Source organism: Pleurodeles waltl, chromosome 3_1, assembly GCF_031143425.1.
Source record: "Pleurodeles waltl isolate 20211129_DDA chromosome 3_1, aPleWal1.hap1.20221129, whole genome shotgun sequence".
NCBI lineage: Eukaryota > Metazoa > Chordata > Amphibia > Caudata > Salamandridae > Pleurodeles > Pleurodeles waltl.
In genome coordinates, this window is record NC_090440.1 from 155,553,353 (window position 1) to 155,572,941 (window position 19,589).

Here is a 19,589-nt window from a genome sequence, read left to right on the forward strand (position 1 = left end):
TCCAAATTACCGCGCCGCGGTCAAAAGACCGCGGCGGGTATTACGAGTTTTCCCCTGGGCTGGCGGGCAGTTCCAGTAAAACCGCCCGCCAGCCCAGGGGAAAACGACCTTCCCACGAGGATGCCGGCTCGTAATCGAGCCGGCGGAGTGGGAAGGTGCGACGGGTGCAGTGGCACCCGTCGCGTATTTCAGTGTCTGCAAGGCAGACACTAAAATACTTTTTGGGGCCCTCTTACGGGGGCCCCTGCCGTGCCCATGCCATTGGCATGGGCACGGCAGGGGCCCCCAGGGGCCCCGCGACCCCCCCCTACCGCCATCCTGTTCATGGCGGCTTTCCCGCCATGAACTGGATGGCGGTAGGGGGGGTCAGAATCCTCATGGCTGCGGAGCGCGCTCCGCAGCCATGGAGGATTCCAAAGAGCAGTGGAAAGTCAGCGGGAGACCGCTGACTTTCCGCTTCTGACCGCGGCTGAACCGCCGCGGTCAGAATGCTCATTGGAGCACCGCCAGCCTGTTGGCGGTGCTCCCGTGGTCGGTGGCCCTGGCGGCCACCGGCCGTCAGGGTCAGAATGACCCTCTTAGTCACCTACAAACGAAAGTACTGTCATCCTGAGACCAGCAGTCTTGCTAAGAGCAAGAGTCCAAACTACGACAGTCTTACAGAGACAAAAAATAACTCCTCAGAGCAACCCTTTTGCCATTTTCCAAAAAGACGGCTATAATAGAGGAAGAAGAGACATATATAGAAATGAAACAAATAATAATGGTTTTAATCCTTTTACGTATACACCAAACAATGTTTAGATCTGAATATGAAAAAAAAAAGTTTAGCACGCCTGTTTTAGACACATTTGTATACTTTATTTATCTGTTTCAACAATCGCTTGTGGTACATTTATAGAATGTTGAACATTTGAGAAGGGCATATTGACAGGGACATCTTTCTGTAGCACAGGTTTTGCAAAAACAAGTACGTGTACCTTCTGTGGGTAGAGGCTTTAGAAATTTCATAGGTTTTGGCACCTCATCAATATCTTCCCAACCAAATTTACATGGATCTTTCTGTACATATGCACGATCTAAAACATTTAAACATCTTCTAATCAAGTAGAATGCTTTTTTGATGTGTCCACGCACAGAATATAATGTAGTTGAAAGGTGACTTAGCGGGACTGATCTCTTGAATTCACTGTACGAAGATCGTCAGATGTGTCAGAACTCTTTTTCTACACACGCACAAGGTATTTCTACGTCTGTAAAGTCATATTCTTCTTCTCTCTCAGCAAATCCTTTTAGAAGCTTCACAGGTTCAACAGTTTAAGCTCCAAGCTTTGTTCCAGTGTTGCTCATAGTGTCATCACCCGTAACACGGGGCATTTCTTGGTCAAGTTTCTTGTACAAAATATGAAGTGGAATTAGGTGTCTTTTCTCGCCTGTTTCATAACATATCCATAACTCTGACAATCCTTGACTTATGAACATTGCAACTAATCTAATTAGCACAATAATATCTATGTCATTTGACAGTGCAGTGACTCAGTTGGACCCATTTCGAACACCCCACTCAACATGTGGCACAACACAAAGGTCAGCTTGCTCCAATTTGCTACTAAGTTCTTGAACAATATAGCCCGTACCTTTTGATTATATCTCTGCAGGCACCAACTCCTCATTGACAATCATTCCACTTGCAATAAATGGAAATTCAGTGTTCAATGAAGCACCAGCAATGTTTTGGCCAGTTAACATCTCCAAGGTCATCTTGTGCAAATATGATGATCAGAATTTATCAAGCTGCACAGGTATAGGTGTCGAATTTTTTATTCGGGCAAGATCAGTTGTTCCACTTGTAGACGTTCGTCTGATTCTCTCACATTGTTTGGCAGATAGTTCAAGATAACTGTCAAAGACAATGTGCAGTTCTTGCACGGCACACACTGACTTTGATATCTATAGAACTGTCTGGATGACCTCTCTGATGTTTTGCACGGATTAAATCTTGACCATTTGAAATTGTGACATATAGTCAACAACAACAGCAGTTTTCAATGAGGACTCCTTTTTTAATTGAAATTCTTCAGGTGAAAGGTTTTTTAGAGCTCTTGTACTAGTTTGTGCTTCACTGGTTTGGTTGCAGCATCTCCATCAAATAATGCGTTTGTTGGAAGAAGATCATGCAACAGAATGTTCTTGATAAATTTACCCATTTCTTTTGCTATATCCATCTCTCTATGTGCTTGCGAAAGTAGTTTTTTTGTAACCTGTTGTGTAGTAGCTGCTTGGACGGAACTCTTACTATAGCAAGTAACGTGTTGACGTTTAGCTTTAGTGATTATGTCAAACAGCTTTTTCTCTTTCAATACACATCTCTCCTGCTTCAGTTCTGTGTATAGGTTTGTTCCATGTTCCAGGACATCTAGTAGATGTGTCTTTATATCGTTATCCACATATTGTTTGGTCACGAATTTGTGTAGTCACACAGGCTCAGTCAATTCAAAGGAGTTTTCTTGCTGCTGCTTGAAACAAAGAAGACTGTCAACATGTTTAATAAAATATTCCTCTCTTTTGCACAAGTTTGTAGTGAGGAACAGTTTCACAATGGTTCATTAATTTTGAATTTGTCATCTCTCTGAAAACATTGCAGATAGAAAGAACTTCATGGTAAAGTAGCCACCATTGAGCAACATATTCACTTTTACATGTCTGACCAACAATTTCCCTGGAGCTTTTCTGTGATCTCTGGATTGTCTGTTCCATTTTCAAATCTGGAACCACAGCGTTGAACCTTCTCTCTCTGTCTTTCACCACAAAATGTCTTTGGATGAATTTTCTGTAGAGGTATGGTTTTTCCACCTCTAGCTTCTCCACTCTTTCCAAATACCTGGGCCCATATTACAGAGAGCTCATGTAATTAAATTGGCAGAACACAGTAATCAGTGAATCCACAGACTTCACATGCAGCTCCCAATCACCTTTCCTATCAGCATGTACCACGTTTTTCACTAGAGCTATCATGTGTAAGACATTAACCCAGTACTAGCAAAGTTCTGAATTTTTCTTCAGATTCTTTGACAACCTCTACAAACTTGGTTTTCAGGATTTCTGATTTTTAACTGAGTGTATTGAACATTGCCTGGCTTTGCATTATGTCTTTTGAATGAAATGTCACCCTGTGCCTTGTTAATTTCTGAGCTAAAATATGCAAAACCTAATCTGTAATTCTTTTTCCAGAAAGCATTCCAACACAATGTTTCTATAGCCTCAGATATGATGAGCATACCTTGTAACAAAAGAACATAATGAGTTCCGCTCAATACAATGCAAACATTCACCCCCAGTCACAAAGATCTGGTTTAATTCATTGTTTTTTTTGCTCCCCACGCCACCCCAGTTTGGACCCAGCCATATGCAAATCAGTCTTGACCCTGTTCCTCATGACAATAGTCCAGCCCGAACAGCCAAGCCAGGTCCTCCCTGGACCGGAAACAAGCATTCTAGAACCGGTTTCAGAGTATCACCCTTCATCAGCTAGGCTAGCTTGAATCCAGTGGCGCAGTGACCACGGGACCCATGTCTGGGCATAACCTTCCCACTTGGGGCGACAAATGCTAAAAGAATAGATGATGGACAGAATGCTGAACAATGCAAACATTCACCCCCAGTCACAAAGATCTGGGTTTAATTCATCGTTTTTTTGCTTCCCACGCCACCCCAGTTTGGACCCAAACACATGCAAATCAGTCTTGACCCTGTTCCTCATGGGCACGATCCAGCCTGAACTGCTAAGCCAGGTCCTCCCTGGACCCGAAACAATCATCCTAGTACCGGTTTCATGGTATCACCCTTCATCGGCTAGGCTAGCTTAAATCCATTGGCGCATTGAGCACGGGACCCACGTCTAGGCATACCCTTCCCACGTGGGGCAACAAATGCAAAAAGAACAGATGATGGACAGAATGCTGAACAATGCAAACATTCACCCCCAGTCACAAAGATCTGGGTTTAATCCGTTGTTTTCTTTTTTGCTTCCCACACCACCCCAGTTTGGACCCAGCCATATGCAAATCAGTCTTGACCCTGTTCCTCATGGGAATAGTCCAGCCCGAACTGCCAAGCCAGGTCCTCCCTGGACCGGAAACAAGCATTCTAGAACCGGTTTCAGAGTATCACCCTTCATCAGCTAGGCTAGCTTGAATCCAGTGGCGCATTGAGCACGGAACCCACGTCTGGGCATACCCTTCCCACGTGGGGCAACAAATGCAAAAAGAACAGATGATGGACAGAATGCTGAACAATGCAAACATTCACCCCCAGTCACAAAGATCTGGGTTTAATCCGTTGTTTTTTTTTTGCTTCCCATACCACCCCAGTTTGGACTCAGCCATATGCAAATCAGTCTTGACCCTGTTCCTCATGGGAATAGTCCAGCCCGAACTTCCAAGCCAGGTCCTCCCTGGACCGGAAACAAGCATTCTAGAACCGGTTTCAGAGTATAACCCTTCATCAGCTAGGCTAGCTTGAATCCAGTGGCGCAGTGAGCACGGGACCCATGTCTGGGCATACCCTTCCCACTTGGGGCAACAAATGCTAAAAGAATGCAAACATTCACCCCCAGTCACAAAGATCTGGGTTTAATTCATCGTTTTTTTTGCTTCCCACGCCACCCCAGTTTGGACCCAGCTATATGCAAATCAGTTTTGCCCCTGTTCCTCATGGGCACGATCCAGCCTGAACTGCCAAGCCAGGTCCTCCCTGGACCCGAAACAAGCATCCTAGTACCGGTTTCATGGTATCACCCTTCATCGGCTAGGCTAGCTTGAATCCATTGGCACATTGAGCACGGGACCCACGTCTCGGCATACCCTTCCCATGTGGGGCATTAAATGCAAAAAGAACAGATGATGGCCAGAATGCTGAACAATGCAAACATTCGACCCCAGTCACAAAGATCAGGGTTTAATCAATTGGTTTTTTGTTCCCCACGCCATCCCAGTTTGGACCCAGCCATATGCAAATCAGTTTTGACCCTGTTCCTCATGGGAACAGTCCAGCCCGAACTGCCAAGCCAGGTCCTCCCTGGACCGGAAACAAGCATTCTAGAACCGGTTTCAGGGTATCACCCTTCATCAGCTAGGCTAGCTTGAATCCAGTGGCGCAGTGAGCACGGGACCCATGTCTGGGCATACCCTTCCCACTTGGGGCGACAAATGCTAAAAGAATAGATGATGGACAGAATGCTGAACAATGCAAACATTCACCCCCAATCACAAAGATCTGGGTTTCATCCATCGTTTTTTTGCTTCCCACGCCACCCCAGTTTGGACCCAGCCACATGCAAATCAGTATTGACCCTGTTCCTCATGGGCACGATCCAGCCTGAACTGTCAAGCCAGGTCCTCCCTGGACCCGAAACAAGCAACTAGTACCGGTTTCATGGTATCACCCTTCATCGGCTGGGCTAGCTTGAATCCATTGGCACATTGAGCACGGGACCCACGTCTCGGCATACCCTTCCCATGTGGGGCAACAAGTGCAAAAAGAACAGATGATGGACAGAATGCTGAACAATGCAAACATTCGACCCCGGTCACAAAGATCAGGTTTAAATCAATTGTTTTTTTGTTCCCCACGCCACCCCAGTTTGGACCCTGCCATATGCAAATCAGTTTTGACCCTGTTCCTCATGGGATCAGTCCAGCCCGAACTGCCAAGCCAGGTCCTCCCTGGACCGGAAACAAGCATTCTAGAACCGGTTTCAGGGTATCACCCTTCATCAGCTAGGCTAGCTTGAATCCAGTGGCGCAGTGAGCACGGGACCCATGTCTGGGCATACCCTTCCCACTTGGGGCGACAAATGCTAAAAGAATAGATGATGGACAGAATGCTGAACAATGCAAACATTCACCCCCAATCACAAAGATCTGGGTTTCATCCATCGTTTTTTTGCTTCCCACGCCACCCCAGTTTGGACCCAGCCACATGCAAATCAGTCTTGACCCTGTTCCTCATGGGCACGATCCAGCCTGAACTGTCAAGCCAGGTCCTCCCTGGACCCGAAACAAGCATCCTAGTACCGGTTTCATGGTATCACCATTCATCGGCTGGGCTAGCTTGAATCCATTGGCACATTGAGCACGGGACCCACGTCTCGACATACCCTTCCCATGTGGGGCAACAAATGCAAAAAGAACAGATGATGGACAGAATGCTGAACAATGCAAACATTCGACCCCAGTCACAAAGATCAGGGTTTAATCAATTGTTTTTTTGTTCCCCACGCCACCCCAGTTTGGACCCAGCCATATGCAAATCAGTTTTGACCCTGTTCCTCATGGGAACAGTCCAGCCTGAACTGCCAAGCCAGGTCCTCCCTGGACCGGAAACAAGCATTCTAGAACCGGTTTCAGGGTATCACCCTTCATCAGCTGGGCTAGCTTGAATCCATTGGCACATTGAGCATGGGACCCATGTCTGGGCATACCCTTCCCACGTGGGACAACAAATCCAAAAAGAACAGATGATGGACAGAATGCTGAACAATGCAAACATTCGACCCCGGTCACAAAGATCAGGGTTAAATCAATTGGTTTTTTGTTCCCCACGCCACCCCAGTTTGGACCCTGCCATATGCAAATCAGTTTTGACCCTGTTCCTCATGGGAACAGTCCAGCCCGAACTGCCAAGCCAGGTCCTCACTGGACCCGAAACAAGCATCCTAGTACCGGTTTCATGGTATCACCCTTCATCGGCTGGGCTAGCTTGAATCCATTGGCACATTGAGCACGGGACCCATGTCTGGGCATACCCTTCCCACGTGGGACAACAAATCCAAAAAGAACAGATGATGGACAGAATGCTGAACAATGCAAACATTCGACCCCGGTCACAAAGATCAGGGTTAAATCAATTGTTTTTTTGTTCCCCACGCCACCCCAGTTTGGACCCTGCCATATGCAAATCAGTTTTGACCCTGTTCCTCGTGGGAACAGTCCAGCCCGAACTGCCAAGCCAGGTCCTCCCTGGACCGGAAACAAGCATTCTAGAACCGGTTTCAGGGTATCACCCTTCATCAGCTAGGCTAGCTTGAATCCAGTGGCGCAGTGAGCACAGAACCCATGTCTGGGCATACCCTTCCCACGTGGGGCAACAAATGCAAAAAGAACAGATGATGGACAGAATGCTGAACAATGCAAACATTCAACTCCAGTCACAAAGATCAGGCTTTAATCCATTGTTTTTTTGTTCCCCACGCCACCCCAGTTTTGACCCAGCCATATGCAAATCAGTTTTGACCCTGTTCCTCAGGGGAACAGTCTAGCCCGAACTGCCAAGCCAGGTCCTTCCTGGACCGGAAACAAGCATCCTAGGACCGGTTTCAGGGTATCACCCTTCATCAGCTAGGCTAGCTTGAATCCAGTGGCGCAGTGAGCATGGGACTCTTGTCTGGGCATACCCTTCCCACTTGGGGAGACAAATGCAAAAAAAACGGATGGATTAAACCCAGATCTGCGACTGGGGGTGAATGTTTGATTTGGTATACATTCTGTCCATCAACTGTTCTTTTTGCATTTGTTGCCCAAAGTGGGAAGGGTATGCCCAGACGTGGGTCCTGTGCTCACTATGCCACCAGATTCAAGCTAGCCTGGCTGAAGAGGGGTGATACCCCGAAACAGGTCCCAGGATGCTTGTTTCTGGTCCAGGGAGGACCTGGCCTGGCAGTTCGGGCTGGACTGTTCTCATGAGGAACAGGGTTAAGACTGATTTGCATATGGGTAGGTCCAAACTGGAATGGCATGGTGAGCAAAAAACTGATGGATTAAACCCAGATCTGTGACTGGGGGTGAATGTTTGATTTGGTCTGCATTCCGTCCATTAACTGTTTGTTTTGCAATTATAACTTGTTGATGCACCAGTCATATTTATTGAAGTGATTAGCTCTCTACATTTGCACTTGTCATAGATTGTGTGGGCAGTCATCATGTATAGTGGAGTTTACTTTTTGCCATGATGTAATTCATAAAACATGATTTGGAAAGACAGTACATTTCCATAGCATAAGCCTGTCGGTTTATGGGATTGTTTTCCATTTCTTCGCTTATATCTTCAAAGCCATCATCACTGTTGTTGGCTTCTGTTCCAAACTCAGGAACTTTGGTTTGTAACAGTTTGCTTTGCTGATATTAAACAATGATGTAAAAAATGTTAAGACAACATTAGGCCTTCTTATTGATTCCCATGATTTGTGGAGCTCTGTGGCATCACAAAATTTGTCATTAAGTTCAAAATCTGAATATTTCAGGATGTTTCTTAAAATGGTTTCTGCTGATGTTACTGCATCCTATGATCTTATTTGGGCAGCAAGAACTTCAGAAGTCAAATCAGCTGAGAACACCATTAGTGGATCATTCTTTTTGTTAGACTGACAAAAACGAATTCTGTCATTTTACATTCTTACCAGAAAAATCTTGATTTAATTATTCTGGATCAATACATTTTCATCAATGTTGCCCATTATTTATCTGATCTCACCGAGTGTGAAAATGTGGACAGCGCTCAAGAGTGGCTTTAAAACTTCGTTTGCTTTTTCAAAGAGTGCAAACTTAAATGAAGGCTGGTGGTTACGTTGCTGCTGGGAGCTCATTGCCGCCAAGTTTCGAATGTATGCACTCATGCAGTACGGGTGGGCGTACAAATCCACTGCAGATACATTCATTGTGCTGTTTAGATCAGCTACTCAGCTGAAAACTTCATCTTGGAAGAAACTAGCTGCAGATAAAAACATGTTTGCTCTTTGAGACTTACATACTCTGCACTTTGTTCTTTCGTCAGTCCCTTTTGCCCTTGTTCTGGCTACACCACAGATAACACATTGAAGATCCTCTGCTTTCTGATCATTTGCTGGAGGTGGACGAGGGGAAGCCATCAATCTTCTAGTTGGTTGTCGCTTTCTCAGAAGACACTGATTCTTTTTGTGTTACACTGGTTTCTGCTATTTATTTACTATTTTTTTTTTCAGCCTTTTTTCCATTGTACACGACTTGCAGCACTTGTTACAATGATAAAATATTTGATCCTTTTCACCCATCAATTTCAATCTTTTGTGAACTTTAACTTGCCATATTTCTGCAGCATCTCAAACTCTCTTCTGTCCAGCCGCACTTAACGTTAGCTTTTCTTTCGGATTAGTTTGGCATATGACACATTTTTTTTGTTGAAGGAGTCCTCAGATTTTGTAGTTACCACCACTCTGTCAGGCGGTAAAGATACTCTGCTATCACCTGCTTTGCTCATGTTTACGAATTTGAATCAACTGAGAACCTGAAACAGAAACAATATTAAAATAAATTACCAGTACGATGGTTAAAACACATCATTAGAAAGCTGCTAATTTGGAAAATGGCAGACGGGGTTGCACTGATGAGCTATTTTCTCTCTATATAAGACTACTTAACCCCCAAAACCTATGTTTTGACACCAAAATGAAGTATATAGGTCTCATGGTTCCTGAAATAATATATCATCACTGCAAAATATGCGCCATTTTTATAAATGTCGCCCAGAAAAAATCGGCCTAGATTAGCAATGTCTACCCAAGCTAAATCACTTCTCTAATGATACAAAAACACAAATACAAAATGAAAATCTTTGGACAACTATTTTTTTATGGCGGTATATCAAGGACACATGACTATTCCCTTCCATGTTCTCTTACATTTACGTTGTGCATTTGGATTAGAGCTGCATCTGTCTGTGCCCTTGATTCACAAATACATAGTGTGCGTGCAAGAGAAAGTGCCTGGCTGATGGCTTTATAACAGTTCACGCCATCACTACCAGTGGTGGCTGTCAAGACTGATGGTGCTCTGCCTCACATATTCTAATGTGCCAGGCTGCCAGCCCCCAATGAACACAAATAAATGATTTAGCAAATCCATTTGAAAGTACTTCCATTTCCATTTTGAATGTCGTCAGAATTTTTGTGAGATTGATGTGGTGTTATGCAACAGATTTCTCTGAAACTTATCTGTGGTTTAAGGTAAGGCAAAATCTCGCAAATATAAAGTCTGTGGTCATGATTTAATAAGCACAAGAGGCATTTCAATTTGTATTCCATCAATGAAAGTCCATGAACGTCTAAACTTAATTTTGTATTAATTTTAGGTATCAAGGCCTCAAAGAGAGCTGTTGCCCTTCTTCTGTTGAACTCTTTGTTTCACTTCATCAGTGCAACCGTTATTGTGAAATGTTGGGGCTGAGATCATTGAAGAGCATTGATACGCTACAAACGCCAGCAAAGCCTAAAGGATCAAAAAGCCCTTCTATGGGACGGAAAGCAGGATCCACTCAATCCAGCCCGCAGATCCCAAAGAAAGGCATGCCTAGCCCTCAGGGTCCTCGCAAAAGTGCTGTAAGTCCTAAGACTGCAAGGAAAGTGACTGAAACCGGAGAGCTACAACCATCTGCTAAGCAAAAAACTGTTGAAACGTCAAAACCTGCTAAAATGCGATAAAATAAAAAAAATTAAATCCAATTACAACCATAAACAAGTGAACTTGAATAATAAGTACTGGACTATGACTTAAAATAAAGTACATAAATCATTTTCAGAAAACATCTATTATGGAAATAGCACAACAGAAGTACTTTAAGTGCCCTTATCCTTTACGACATTTCATTTCGTACAACTTTAATACCTGAATACAGACTGTTGACAGTCTAATGTGATGATGTTGGAAATGGAATTAAAGAATTCATGCCTTACAAATAATTTTAGCTCCAACTCATATATCATGAAAACATAGTTTTATTCCAATATATAATGGCTTGGGCCTATGCCTGGATTTGACAGGATGCTGCACATTCTTTTTTTTATTTTTCTGCCTGCATCTGATGATAAAATAGATAGAGTCAGTATACAGAAGAGAGAGAAACCAAGAAAAAGATTGAAGAAGTATTGAGTTTTTCTTGACTATTGAAAGAAAATGTGCGTTCAGTTTGCCTTGCTGGAATAGGAATAACGTCATGGAAAAACTAGATGTACAGGTGATTCTACAGAATGTAGGAGAACATATTGCCGCATTGATGATTATCCTTTTAGCTGCAATCGCAAGGAAGTTTTTATCAAATGTAGACAGTCTATAGTGGGTTTGAACAGAGGAGACCCATTGATAAGTCAAGTGCTTTGTATATTTACTGTTTTTGTGAAATTGGTGATGTTGCAGAAAGCGACTAATTGCATTATAAAACCAGGAATGTGGTATTTGCCAACATATATTGCATTGTGTTATTCATTTTCGCTACAATTAAGTATAAGAACTGGGGATGTCTCTCTTCTTAGATTTCTGAACTTTGTTTGTGGAAACCATAGCACATATTTGTTTTACGGAGAAATAATCACATGAAGTATGAAATATGAGCAGTGATTTTCTTTGCCTTTTGCGTAAGTAGGACTTTTTTTCCAAGTCTATGGGCAAATTTAGCGGATTGATTTCATGCTTGAATACTAGTGAGCTTTCTTGAAAGGGACGTGGTACTAAACCCTTAATAGAAGCATTATATCACTGGAACTGCGTGATCAGCACACAAAATGTCAGGGTATACATCACACACAAACCACTGCAGCCATAAACAGGTTTACTGATTTTTAACCCTTTCGATCACAAAGAGAAAAATGTATCCCGACGTGTATTTAGAGAAACCATATATTGTACTATTAGCTATTTTAACATAAATGTCCTCTAAGTGTTTACACGTTTGTTTCTTTATAGTTTGAGGCAAGAGTTGTTCTCTGCTTATTCATGTGTTATAAACGTGTCTTTTTTTTTGTTTACGATGTTCTTTTACATTTGAAATGTTGTACTAACTGATGCTTGTTATATTTATAAACAAACAAAACGGGTCCAATCGAGCAAACGCTACCTTTTCACCAAGTGGTGCTTAGACAGAAATCTTGAGTAATTGTCAAGGTTTGGCATTCATTCCATCCAGCGAAACCCGTGTTGATTGCCTTCAAATCACAAGCTCCTTAGGGAGCGCTCTTCAAAATTAGTCCACAAAAATAGGAATATAGAAGCTACAGAAATGTAATGAAGCAAACGCAGTGCACAGTATATTCTTCACAAAATACCATATTTGTACAGTATAGTAAAAAGAAAGACTACATGGCACCTTTGAATCTGACTTGTTTTGGCAAAGTAAATTTAATTTGACAGTAATGACCTCCTGTGCTCCCTTAAAGTTGAATCCGTTTTCTAATAGCTTTATATATGAAGGAGTATTTTATATTTTATTTGAGCAATGGCAGCTGTATAGCAACAGGTCTTTATGTCTTTTACATTCCCTGCACGGTCCTATTGAGCACCTCAGCCGTCGCCTCTCGCAGAATAGTTGCTGTTATTACTGTCATCATTATCCAGAGATGTTGTTCAAAGAGGGAGAGGCTATGGAATTTAGCCCACTGCTATGAAGGTCTAGCGTTGGTGGCATGCACTCTTAATGATTTCATGTTATCTTTAAAGGGTATTAGAGACAGACACACACACACTTTTCATTCGAGACCGCGTATGCCTGTTGCCATTGCACTGGAAAACTGAGACTAGCTGGCAATTTAATAGACTAGCTTTTTTTTAAAAAATGACTAAATCGCTGTAATAGGATGATAAGACAACTTGCTCGATTGGACCTTCGGATTTTGTAGTTTCCAAAACAGAACTATGAATTTGAATGTTCTGTTGTGGTGCAATGTAAAAGCAAATTGTTGAGTAAAATGAATTAAACAGAGTATCATACAACATTGTGCTGTTAAGTGTGTTAGCCCCTTTGTTCTCAACGTAGTCACTACTCGTATAGCATGCCGTCATAGTGAGGGTGCGATTAAAAATCAGTCAGAGCAGTATTTGCTATGGTGATACTGCTCTGGCTGACTACAACTGGTCCCGTGGTGCCACGACTGCAATACCTGGGGACAAGGAAATCGGGTCTAGTTTTACTGGGAGTCCATCTGCAGCTGGAAACACACTGCTGAGCCCCCAAAGTTTGAGGACACCTACACAATGCGGTTAACTCCATGGGGGTCAGTGGAACTTTTCCCTTTAACTGGCAACAGCTGCCCTGGTCGCCCTCCCAATCTCTGCTGCCCTGACCCCTATCGATCCCCCACTGTTATTTACCACTTGCTCGAAACAGGTGGTAAATGTGTAAATGCATCCTTCTTGCATATGCACAGTGTGCGTTTAAGAGGGCGGTGAATGAGAGCAAAAGATCAGGTGATAAATGTGGAGGAAAAGGGCGTGGTACTCAGGTCAGAATAGGGCTTTTCTCGTGTTTTTGACCCGTAAGACCTAGTCTCCATGTTATCCCCTATTCCGGGACTAACAACTTTTAAAAACACTTTCAATTATCAATGTCATGCATAGCTGCCTCCCCCAAACTGTTTAGTGGTAAGGCACACATATATAGTATGGCAGTACATCATTACCTGTGTGAGCTGAAGATCTTATTTATAAAACACAGCCTTTATCACAGAATATTTATTAAGATATGCCGAACATTATGCGGTGGAGCAAGACGTACAATAGACAATTGTATACACAGGAAACCATCTTTAAAAGAAGACTGCTGCCATGTATATTTCCTTTACATTGTATGTGCTCACACAATTGTTGAGCTCACTACTGGAAGCATATACAGTGTAATGCAAGAAATGGCTCTGCTAGGTGGATGAATAGTATATGTACAGTATAAGATTTAGACTGAGTGCACAGGCTAAATTGATATGTTCTTCTAAACGTAATTAATGATTATTTCAATAATCGTCCTCAATGCTTTCCAACTAGACCCGTATGTTACTCTTGACATTTCCAGATGAAGAGAGCCCAGAAATCAGAATAGAAATCAGAAATCAGAATAGCAGTCTGTTTCCATTTTGTTCACGTGACTAAATTCTCAGCTGTGTAAATGAAAAACATTAGTTCCAATCTCAGTTCCACCCCTCCAGAACACATGTGTGCTGCTGAGCAAATAATCTTCCAGTGTTTCATTTCTCTTTTCTTCCAAAATAAAGTGCAGAGAAACAAGATGTGCCCCAGTATGAGTGCTACAGCATTTTACAAATTAGACAGATGAACTTGCCATTCATTATAAACTGTTTTGTTATAGAACACCACAGATGCAAAACTAGAAACGTTTTGTTATGATGATATCACAGAGTGGCACCTAGCCTGCTAATTATTTTGCAAGAGTCCCTTAATGAAATCGCTTGATATTAGCTTGTTTGCTGTACCTTTGGGTTAGTTACAAATGCCGAAATGATCCGTTCAAGGTTATCATGTCAATATATTTGGATCAGTGTTGTTTTCAGAGCATTTTCAACAATTTGCAGTTTCTGTGCATGCTTCAACAGCATATTTACATGTCAATTACACAATGAATCTCATGAGTATCATGCCCCAAAGTTGTCCAGCAGGTGATTTCTGGCACTTCTATGCTTCTGAGAACAGATTTATAATCCATGATGTATTTCAATATAATTATTTCAAAATTCCGTCTTTAGAGATTAATTGGCCATATTTTAGCAAAAAGAAATACATCAGAAGAATCTTTACATGGTGAAGATGATTTTCACCAGCGACAATCCACACTCTTTCCAAGCTTTCTTACTTTTCATGTTGCCTCTTCATGATGCTAAAACCCCCTTTGGTATTTAAAACGAATGAGAGCAACAGAGTGAAACTAATACAGAGCTGCATTCTTTTGCGGCCTTCTTTTTCAACTAAAACATCACTAATGTATGGAGGCACATTATATTTATTGCACCCCTTTTCCATGATTACACTGCTATCACTGGTCCCAGAAGCAAGTGAGTATTTGAAGTGGTCTGTTCAAAGTATTTAGCTACATCGAGTGTGTTGGATTGCTCATATTATAATCTCATTGTGGAAACAGAAAGGGGTGCATCCCACCTTTTCTTATAGTTCAAGTAGTGTTCTGATCAAAAATGGGTGTGATGTACACATTTACTTCTGTGAACGCATGCCATTAGATAATCAGTAGGTTCTGTTAGACAAATGTGTTGAGCATTTAAAAATTATGCAGCTGACTAGGGTTAATACAAATTAACCAATCACTTGAAGCATGTTTTTAGAAGCAACTTAAGCTGAATCAGAATAACACTTATTTCAAACATGTTACATAATTTCAGTAACTTTAATAAGTCCATGCAATACCATCCAAAATCGTGTTATAGGTGATTTACACTTTTAGAGGTGTATCACTAGTGAAACGTTACTAAAAACAGTAGTTTCCATGACCAGTCACAGAACAAACAAGGACCCATTATTACAGATGTGGAATTTCTTCTGCTGTTGATCTTTTGGAGGATCTGCAAACAGTCATCTTCTTAAGTTGAACATTTCTGCAAACAAACTATTTATTGTTCTGGGGGGAGGTACATCTTTAGCACATTCCTCCACAGATATCCAATGACAAAGGATTGATTTCCACCAACATAATAACTTTTGTACTTAGTTAAATTTGTACTGCAGGTCATTTGAAACAGCGGCTGTATTGTTACAAACCCCCAAAAAGAGCTGGACAGCGCCTTGAGACCCTTCCGGGTGAGTAACGTGCTTAACAAATTACTGATTGATTGATTGAACAGGGAAAGCAACCAATATCCGAATGCTAGATTTTGTTTGGCTGCAGTAGAGTCAATATCTGTCATAGAGTTTCGCAGCGGAGTGACCTATTCAGTACATCTAGAGAACGGAAGCTAGGGTGACTTATGATGTGGCCAATATGATGTGGCAACTGGCCCCCTTCCTCTGTTCCTGAGTGATATCTGTCCTCCTCCTCTAAGCCACAGAATCCTTTCCTTCCTTAGACACTGAGAAGAAGCTGTTGCATCTTCTCATCACTGGCGGCTAATAGTGCTGAAGCTATAAGAGAAAATAAGCACCACTGGCTCCTATGACTTTTCGTTTCACATTGGGAAGGGTGAAATCTACTCACAATTAGATAAATCATAACTGATCTTAAACTGGGGGTGTTGTGGAAGCCCTCTGTGGCTCTCTAATAGAACTGCAATGATGTGGAGATTGTCCCAGGATACCCCACTGGAGGATGAAGAGCCAAGTAATATCATCATCATCTCTGTTTATGGAAATGGCAGACCCGATGAGTTGATAGTAATTGAGAAAACAGTAAGGCCAAATCGGATCATAATAGCAGGTTTTGAATATTTGTTTCAGATCATCAGAAGATGTAAACTGAAAATGGTTAAATAATAGAAAATGGGCTGGAAAATGTTTACTGGCCAGCATGTCTAAAGGCACTTTGTGAAGAAGCAAACGCTAAACTGTCTGATACCACCCCAGTCAAAGGCTAAGGTCTGTGGTAGACTGAAAACGTTTGAATATGAGTATACAAAAGTGTTTGAAATGGTGTGGTGCTGGACAAGTAATTTACATGATCAAAAAGCTCCAGACCTCCTTGATGCACTGCTGATAAGCCTAAAATGCCTTTGTTTCATTACAAAGGTCATTGTAAGCAGTTTGATCTAAACATATTTGAATACATTCATATTTATTAGTAATCTTTGGTCATTCGCTGAAATTAAGAAGAACTAAGATATAGATACTGTCAACGTCACAGTAATATGCTGATATGTAAACATATTCACAATATTTTGTGCCAGTGAGTAAACCACAGTTTTTTTTCATTTAATGTCAGTGCTGTACTAGAGCACAGCCTTCGATCAGACTGAAACACTATATATTAAATGTTATATTAGAACAAACAGCATTACAAAAAAAAAATTGACAGGGGGTGATAGATGAAATCGAGAAAACATCACTTGTGAGAAGTTACACTGCAATGGAACAATCACTTTGATGGCAACCACTTTTAAGGGTCAGGCGAAATACATTCGCACCCACCGATGTATGGCTCAAAGAAAATTTGCAGGCGGTTCGACCATTCATCAGGATGGCAGAGAACATTATGCCCACCGCCCTGATGCAGTGCTGTAACAAAAGCCCCCACAGACTCTGCACTGCGGGGGCCCCCAACCCCAACGGGCCCCCTCTGGCACTGTGCACGGTTGGCAGGCCCCAGGCTGAGTGCTCCTGAGTCCAGAGCATGGGGGGCCCCCTCAAGTTTCGTTATGTCTGCCCTGAAGGACTACTGTGACACAAATGTAAAGATCACTGTCGACACAGCAGTGATTTCTGTGCTTTCAGAGGAACTGCTGTCACAGCGGTTCCTCCGAAAGCACCATAGGTTTGGTGGATAGCTGCCATGTGTAAGGCATCTGCTCACCAATTTCTTTTGTTTTTCAGAAACAAACTTCAAATGCAGGAGTTTGTTTCTAAAAAACTAAAACTAATTACGCCTGTACACTGGGAGTTAAGTGTTCGTAAAAAAGAACATGCATAGCGTTTCCTCAAATAAGAATTGTCCTTATATTTCATTAGGTGGTATGGAGGCCAATGCAGGCAAGGAAGAAACTGCAGCGATAAATTATGTGAAATCTTTGAGCGATTCTTCATGGGGATCATTCTGGTGGAGAGTAGGTAAAAGAAAGTTATTTCTAAATTGTAACAAGTGCCTGAAATGGAGAGGGGGGAAACTAAACAAGCATTTTCAATGCAACGGGTCTCGCATTTGTTCGAGTTAGAGCTATTAGCTTTGTAAAGCAAAAAAAACGCAGCACGAGCGTGCTATGTAAAATGCAGCACGATCGCGCTGGGTGAAAAATAAACAGTTAAAGTAGTACGGACTCCAGGCTGAAAACATCGAGCCTCGTATGTTTTTGGTACTTTACCGGTGCTGTGTAGGTGGGCTAAACACCGGAAAAGGCATGACCTATGCATGCCTTTCCCAAATGAAAGCAAGCGGATTTTAAAAGGCAAACCCACGAACCAATGTAAGAGACTGACGTGGCATGGGCGTGGTTTAAAGCCCAAAGAGAGATTACAGAATGGACGGAGCACTTTGTGCTCGCCCATAAAAAGGAGAAAGCACAAACGGTCACAGAACTAAATAAACTCTAGAATAATAGAGTTGAGGAGATGTTTGAAGACTGAAAAAACATTAAGCAGTAGAGTTTGCCATGCACTCTTGAAGAAATTGAGTTGCCATGTTTTCTTAGTGTTGGCGGGTAGGTTATTATTAAAAGACTCATGTTCTTAGAAACTTGAGGTTTTTTTACGGTGCCTACATGGCACTTCTTAGTTGTCCATTAACAACCCACCAGACCAGTGTAAAGATAATGTCATGAGTTGGAAAAGAGGCAACCAGTACAACAAATACAAATGGAGCTATTGTTTTTTTTTTTACTTGGTAGGCTGGTAAAGTGATAGGAGTCTAACAAGGGGATTGGTTAAAGTCTGCTGTTTCCTTGTACAGTTCCAGACATGGTTTTTCAGTTATGCAGTAAATTACTGTAGGAAATCTATAATGACTTCACAGCTAGGTTGCTTCTGCCTATGAACACAACTATTGCAGTATTGTAATGAAAACAGTAAACAGCTGTTATTAACATCTCATTTTTATCTGGTAAGTTGTGCCAGCATACAGCTGTTCGTATATGAGCATGGAAGAATAACCACAGTAAAAGCTCATTGCTTTAGTTGGCAGCTGCTAATATTTTTATCACAGTTGGAGTGTTAATGCCCTCTCATAAATTCATGTTTTTTATCCATAGGATGAACATGCTTGCATTGTATTATATAAATTTGAATTCAATTTCTGTAACACTTACACACTGACATCCTGAAGAGTTATTTGTAATTTTATGTCAATATGTAAGCCATATTTTCCATTGTAGAAGAAACTGAATACATAACTAAAACAAGTTGCAAATCTGTATTAATATCTCTGGTTTGTGATGTTATCATTAATGTAAATTGATATTCCCATGCCAATTTGAAGAGAAGAAAGTTACCACATCAAAATTTCTTTTGATGTAATGTAATAAATAAAAATACTTTTTTAAGATGTGTATTCTGTCATGAATTATATATGTACTGCTGAGCAATGCAGTCACTAACAAATGTATGTTCTGTAATAAGCTAGTACATCGTAAAAAGGATTGTATCTACTTGAACACAGGATTAAGAGACACTGGGCCTCATTTAGAGTTTCTATGGAACTAAAAGTCCTAAATTCAGAAGGGAGCTGAAAATGGTGTAGAATACAGCATTTGAATTACCTTCATCAAAGGACTGTTAGTGTGGTGGGAAATTAGCTGGTTCATTGTGCGGTGTACTTCTGATGGATACAACTACCTGTGGATTCCTCACCTAATGAATACTCCCATGGCGCCAGCATTCGACGGAAATCTTCTAACTAGTCTCTGCACGTCGACGAGGACGTCACTCTAGCCCACGCGACGCCGTCTGAAGTCATACAGGCAATAAGAGGTCCTCGACGACGTGCCAACGTCAGTTCCCTTTTTTCCGTGCATTCGAAACGGTTATCTTCGAGGGAGCAACTGTTACTTTTGTGGTTACAGTGTATTTTTGCTGCGTAGTCTTTCGCTGTGGTAATAATGTCGCAGAGAAAGTCTGGATTCAAGCCTTGTCGTGAGT

At 41.9% G+C, this 19,589-nt stretch overlaps 1 protein-coding gene across 2 annotated transcripts in view; it reads left to right on the plus strand.

Annotated features, from left to right (window-relative positions):
- The window catches only part of ALPK3 (alpha kinase 3), a 996,430-nt gene extending 977,436 nt beyond the window's left edge, over positions 1-18,994 (plus strand). For both annotated transcript variants that reach the window (XM_069222021.1, XM_069222022.1), the window contains one exon: positions 10,162-18,994. In XM_069222021.1, coding sequence (XP_069078122.1) covers positions 10,162-10,510 — 349 coding nt within the window. In that variant the 3' untranslated portion in view covers positions 10,511-18,994. The remainder of the gene's footprint in view (positions 1-10,161) is intronic.
- The last annotated feature ends 595 nt before the right edge of the window (positions 18,995-19,589 follow it).